Raw genomic sequence first — 4,163 nt, forward strand, 5'->3', positions numbered from 1 at the left:
GACAGTGATCTCAATGTGCCACCTACGTCCTGATAAAATTTGACATGTCAATCAAATGGAAATGTCATCATGGGAAACACTAGTGAACAATATAAGGAGACCTTACTGCACTTGCTACAGGTTATGCAGGACATATATGATGAATATTCAAATATATCATGTCAAATTAATTCCATGATGATTGCTTCATGAACACTTAACGTGTAGTACAAAGTATGAAAATTTGACGTGAATTATATACACATGGAGGCCTGACATGTAGTATACAGAATTATAGTTTGACGTGTGGTATCTACACATGGAGGCCTGATGTTTTTTGTTTTTTTTATATATATAGTATTGAAGTTTAACGCGTATTACCTACATATGGAGGCCTGGTGCGTTTTTACATAGTATGGAAGTTAAGCGTGTAATATATACATATGGAAGCCTGGCATGCCATACATAGTATTGAAATGTGGCTTGAATGGGAAGATGCGAGTAACCCCCCGGAAAAGTGTTTCTTTTACTCATATGATTCCGATATAACAGGATTTTTCGGCCATGCTACCAGGGTTCTGTAGAATCCGTTTATAACACGAACTGAATATGATTTCATTTTAAATCCTATTCCCTCAGAAGCAGAGAAGCGGGTCGCAATAACGAAAGTAGTTTTTTTATTAATGATGCATGTGTTTCACCTTAATTTGCTTTGAATCACCTTTGAAGTTAGCAAACTAAATGTTTGGCCATGAGATGCACTGATGCACTGAGCGTTTTTTACATGATAACTGAAGTATCCGTGTGAGCGATGTGATATTGTTAACGTAATGTGATAGTATTTACATTGTTCCCAAACGTTTTCCTATTAACAAGGAAGAGCTGTTGCACGTCGGACTATATGTTATTATTCACGATGATAACGTCACAGTTGTAGCCGTTAATGATGATGACAATTGTACACGTATATTATTATTTATTCAGACTGATGAACATTTTTACATTGTTATAGGGAGAACAATAAAGACGTTATTTTTGCAAGTATTTGTATCTGTACGTTTTGTTCTGTAACCATGGTAACAAACTCGTTTAGTATGCAAAACAAAAGAAAATAACAACGTTGTCATTCTAACTAAAACGAGAACAAAAATGAAAATAATATGTAGATTTTATCAAGCTTATAAAGACAGACAGACAGACAGACAGACAGACAGACAGACTCAATCAACGAAAACAACCTGAACACAAACGATTTTGCATCATTTCGATGCTGTCATTATGTATACAGCTACCCCCTTTCGATTAAATTACCTACTGGTAAATTTTAATACCCACATAACATGACTCAATTACATACTTTCGCTTTCATATCATGTTTTCACCTACCTACCATATGCCTATACCATTATATGAATACGGTCGCCTAACGGCGCTGTCAGTAATGCCGTTCAAAAATGAAAACATGTTTTTTGTCTTTCTTGGTTTGGCGTCGGCCATTTTGGTTACTATAGATACCTACCACCGGTTTTGTACAGTGAGAAAGTAGGTTGAATCTTTGATAAAGTCGTATACTGCGTGTACAGCATTAAAGGAAAACCCAACGAAGCATGTCAAGTAAATAAACAACGCATTATACTATAGGCAGGCATATGTTAGCCTCGTTTGTGTCCGGAAGCCAGATAGGGTCACAAGAGAAAAAGTCGTATGTCGTTATTACGACTTAGAATCTCGTTATAACGATTTACGTACACTTTTATTGATATAACGACTTATAATCTCGTAATAACGACTCAACTTTGTTGATATTATGACATACTACCTCGTAATAATGACTTACCTGTGTTGATATTATGACTTAATATCTCGAAATAATGACTTACCTGTGTTGATATTGTGATATATCTCGTAATAATGACTTACCTGTGTTGATATTATGACTTAAATCTCGAAATAATGACTAAGCTATGTCGTTATAGTAATGAAGTCGTTATAGCAGCATATCAAAGTTGTTATTATGGCATATATATTTACCTTATGACCCCAACTGGCTTCCGTACAAATACGAAAATAAGGTTCACAATGTGAAAGATATTTCAAGAATTTTATTTCGTTGAATATTTCCTGTTAGCTGTGGTGGAGGTTTATACCATTACATCCGGAGACAGTGAGTGGTCAAGGTATTTACTTGATATTTACACTGTGTAAGACGTACTCTTTTGTTTCATTTGAGTTTTGTTACTCCACAGATTTTGTCTATATCAATGTTCATGCCAAGCCCAATTTAGGTCAACGTCATGCAGACTCGTTGAGTTATTTTGTATAGCCAGTTGATAGGAGTACTCTTGACTTAAAATCATCCCAGTGGATAGAATTATATATATTTCATACCAAGACCAAATCCGAAGTTAGATATTTGATTTTGTTTAATGACAGGTAATGCCTTTATTGATGTTTATTTTCAGCCTGATTTTATTCGTTAACGTCATGCAGGCAGTTTGATCTGCTGTAAATATGATGTATGGTTTTCGTCCATTCTAGTTGCCTTGTTTTGGGAGCTTACAAAAGCTTTAACTTATGAAACTCATGTGAACAAAATAGCATACAGAGTGTACCACTATTTGTCGTGTAACCTATATTTATAAGCTGAGCAGTCATGCTTCGCTAAGTCCATTACAAAACGTGTTACAGGGTTGTATTTACCTTATATCGAGCCTATTCAAAATAGTTATATTTAGATTTTTAATGTATCTTTTGTCAACAGCTTATGGTGACGGTAGCTGGAAACACAGCCAAACAAAATGGCTACCGGAGCTGATATCAGGAACGATCTCGTATGTAGGATTTGTTTAAATGTCCTTAACGACCCCCGAGTCCTAACTTGTGGCCACACTTTCTGTTTTGAATGTATCCGGCGGGACTACCAACGATTACAGCTCACATTAGGAATATGTCCATTGTGCAAGGAATCGTATAATGTTCCGCAGAGAGATATACGGAAACTTCGAAAGAATTTTAGTGTCAACGATGTACTTGATTCATTGAGATCAGCAGGTCACCGTTGTGCAATTTGCCAAGGTGGTGATGGCACATTTATATGTTTAAAGTGCAAGCTGAACATGTGCCGACATTGTTCGAGAAGGAACATGATAAACTGTAGACACGAGCTACTACCGATAGAGGATCTGAATTCTCGTCCACTTTTACGGGATGTCATACAACGCAGTAGGTCTAAACAGACATGTCCGTCACACCCTGATCAAGAAGTGAACTTGTTCTGTCAAACGTGTAAACTTGTGATGTGTTATTTCTGTCGACTTCGAGACCATCCTCATCACGACACACAAGAGCTACGCGAAGCTGTCGCCAACCTTCGTGCAAAAAACATCCCTGGTCTGTTGGAAAATAAGACACGTGCCTTTGACCAAACTATAGAATCGCTAAGACGTGAATTATCCTTTGCTTCTGTCACATATTGGCGTGGGGGTATAGAGGAGGAAATGGCGAGCTATCGGTATCTCCGGGAAAACTGTTCAGAGCTTTACATAGACATGAACGAGTTATTCCATTATGGTAGTGATAAAACAATCATGGAACTTTTCCGTGAACGTGAGGAGGCAATTAATGACATACTTACCATCCCGACACATAATTTTGTTTGGAGATGTACCATCTGTACCATCTATACAGTGTACAGCGTGTTTGTCCATATCACTAATAATAATCACCAAAACGCACTAGGTGGACTAGCTGCCGGCTAGGTGGACAACACAAGACCAATTGCAGATTCAGCATGTGTGTTACTGTAAAAGGCTTCATAGGTAATAAATAGTTGAACTTTGGTCTTTTAATTCTCAAATTATTTTCCAGTGGACTTAACAATTCAATTCCAACTATTCCGACCGGTTTGAACTCAGTGCTCAGGAAACATTTAATGTGATTTGTACACAAAGTTATAGTTTCCTGTCGATTTGATCTTAAATATTTACGAGTTCTGAAAACGACATTGATGAGATCTCAACCAGACATCTTTCAGTGATAAACAGATCTGATTTTGTGAGTTATGATTTTTTGTCAATTCACTTCCCCTACAGCTCTGGATAGTATATGTTTGTGAGGCTGCAACCGACTACTACAAAAGGACACCGTCTCGAAACGGTTCCGGGGTTAAACCAGGAATAAATGAA

General features: G+C 37.1%; 1 protein-coding gene across 1 annotated transcript; it reads left to right on the forward strand.

Moving 5' to 3' along the window:
• Nucleotides 1-2,041: 2,041 nt before the first annotated feature.
• LOC117319800 (E3 ubiquitin-protein ligase TRIM56-like) lies at nt 2,042-4,036 on the forward strand. Its single transcript, XM_033874539.1, has 2 exons — nt 2,042-2,156; nt 2,741-4,036. Exon 2 carries the CDS (start codon nt 2,778-2,780, stop codon nt 3,735-3,737), a length of 960 nt encoding a protein of 319 aa, XP_033730430.1. The 5' UTR covers nt 2,042-2,156; nt 2,741-2,777; the 3' UTR covers nt 3,738-4,036.
• The last annotated feature ends 127 nt before the right edge of the window (nt 4,037-4,163 follow it).

The sequence above is a fragment of the Pecten maximus genome, unplaced genomic scaffold (genome assembly GCF_902652985.1).
Source record: "Pecten maximus unplaced genomic scaffold, xPecMax1.1, whole genome shotgun sequence".
Taxonomy (NCBI): Eukaryota; Metazoa; Mollusca; class Bivalvia; order Pectinida; family Pectinidae; genus Pecten; species Pecten maximus.